At 33.7% G+C, this 2,476-nt stretch overlaps 1 protein-coding gene across 1 annotated transcript in view; it reads right to left on the minus strand.

The window, feature by feature from the left end:
- Positions 1-702: 702 nt before the first annotated feature.
- The window catches only part of LOC107718027 (dystrobrevin beta-like), an 18,702-nt gene continuing 16,928 nt past the window's right edge, over positions 703-2,476 (minus strand). Inside the window, exons 21-22 of the mRNA XM_016524955.1 lie at positions 1,381-1,418; positions 703-1,293 (exon numbers count right to left, since the gene is read on the minus strand). Coding sequence (XP_016380441.1) covers positions 1,401-1,418 — 18 coding nt within the window. The 3' untranslated portion in view covers positions 703-1,293; positions 1,381-1,400. The remainder of the gene's footprint in view (positions 1,294-1,380; positions 1,419-2,476) is intronic.

Below are 2,476 nucleotides of genomic sequence, written 5' to 3' on the forward strand. Positions count from 1 at the left end.
TTAAACTACTTCAGTCTGTGTGCATTGAATTTATTTAATACACGAGTTTCACAATTTGAGTTGAATTACTGAAATAAATGAACTTTTCCATGACATTCTAATTTATTGAGATGCACCTGTATATGTTATATACAATATATACATATATTCATGTATATACTGTATATACACATCATCTGTTATTACTACCTTTAATTTTGGCTGATTTAAAGGGGTCATATGATGTTGCTAAAAAGAACATTATTTTGTGTATTTGGTGTAATGAAATGTGTTTATGCGGTTAAAGGAAAAATTGAAATCGCATCATATGACCCCTTTAAATAAAAACATATTACAACATTGTGCTTAATTGTCATGAAAATAATGTGACTATGACAAATATCCTAAAAATAGGCCTTATTCTCTTCATGCAAAACATACTGCATGTTTAGTTTTAGGAATTTGTTCAAAATAAAGTTATATAATATTAAATGTGACGTGGTGACATACAAGATTCGCCTGTATTCATTAAAATGTCTTTAAAATGTGCCAGAACTTTCTTCAGTTAAACGAGGAAAAAACTGAAGTCATTGCATTTGGAAACAAAGATGAGGTTCTCAAGGTGAATGCATACCTTGACTCTAGGGGTCTAACAACTAAAAATCAAGTCAGGAATCTTGGTGTGATTCTGGAGACAGACCTTAGTTTCAGTAGTCATGCCTTGCCTTTAAAAATGAATAAATTGCAACCAAGTACTCACACCTATCCAGCTATTAAAATAAACGGAGTCTGATAAGCTAAGGCAGTGTATTTGTGTATCAAACACTATGGGAAAATCTCAAATCATTCCACTCTCAAAGAGAAACTGAAGCTACAACATAATCCTACTATTTGATATGCTTTAAAGGAGCATCAGGTCAGGCTATTCTGCTCTTAATGCACAATAAAAGATGCCATTTGTAAAGATAGCAGCTTCATTAAAGATCACCCCCCCACTTTACCCAACAGATATTTAAATACAGTACAAGTTTGAACAGATACACACAGAAATAAACCAAACCGAACACATTAACACCAAGGAAATAATCTCATAATCACTGGATTTATGGCACTGGCGGTGTTGTAGACAGTTCCATTATTTGTAATTTCCAAAGTCGGTTCACAGTATTGTCTTAAAACATCTTGTAGATTCTAAAAATATATTTCTATATTTATAGATCGGGTTGTGTACCACAGTATTGTTGATGTTGTCAGAAGTGTGGTATGTTCCAGCTCAGGTCTGGTTGCACAGTGCTTCAGAGTCGCTCAATCTCCCTGCGATGAGACAAAGAGAAAACCTTCGTTTGAACCATCAAACACTGTTGTATTGCATCAGTCACAGCTCAACTGACAAATACTTACCATTACTCACTATAACGCAGCTATTCTTGTAAGGTCACCTGGAAAAAACAGAATCAAGGAGTTTAAAATTGACCATGTTAAAATGACCTGATATCCATACATGACATGGAAGGAGCATGTCATTTGCAGTAATAGTTGTGGCATGTTGCATGCAGCACCCGTGGCAATATTTGTACAGATGCACGGTTAAAATGAACATCATCTCGGCACTCAAAACAGGTGCCTGGAAGCAGCCTGGGGATATGTTCATTACAATGAAATATCCATTTGGTTTAATGGATATTTCACTTCTATTTCATCTCATTTCTATAGCAATTAAAAAGAAATAAAGATTTGATATATGATGCAGCACACTCATGACACACTGTTGGCACATTTCCCAGAAGATTCATCCAAAGTTTGCTGCTTAAAAATGGTTTTGGGGCAGATGACAATATGGATGTGAATACAGAAACATAAGAGATATTATTTATCTTTTTGGGGAGTTTTGTCTTAACTGTCACCGCGTGGGACGTTTGGCGCCCTTTTTTTTGTTGTCTTTTTTCTCTATCAAATCTTTTAGTAATCATCATAAATCATATATCATTTGAAAGCTTAGAAGCCCAAGATTCATCCTGTGAAAACCATTTCGAAATCAGATATTGCCTTACCATGGAAATGGTACTTTAAAATCTTTTGGCGGTCTCCTCCCCCTTAGTGGGCAGTGTCAAGTGTCATATTACAAAATGATGTAAGAAAAAGTCTTTTAGAATCAAAACTTTTTATAATCTTGACAAAAAACATATCATTGGAAAGGTCTGAGTCTCAGGATTTTTTTGAGATAGAAGTAATATTGACAGAGAAATCTAGTCATTTGCGAAAGAAAAATGCATTAAAAAATTCAATGGAGTTTGGATGGCACCCGGTGGCTGTTTGTGGTATAACGCCCTAAATAAAATCTCACAGGAACCTCAATTTTTTTCTCAACTTCAAATTTGGAACATAACTTATTTAGACATAAGGCTATAATTTTATACCAATTTTAGAGTAAAACCTGATATGTAAAATATTTATTATATATAAAATAAAATTAATATAGTGCATTTTATTTACAGTA

Source organism: Sinocyclocheilus rhinocerous, unplaced genomic scaffold (genome assembly GCF_001515625.1).
Source record: "Sinocyclocheilus rhinocerous isolate Xijiao unplaced genomic scaffold, SAMN03320098_v1.1 scaffold1694, whole genome shotgun sequence".
Classification (NCBI taxonomy): Eukaryota; Metazoa; Chordata; class Actinopteri; order Cypriniformes; family Cyprinidae; genus Sinocyclocheilus; species Sinocyclocheilus rhinocerous.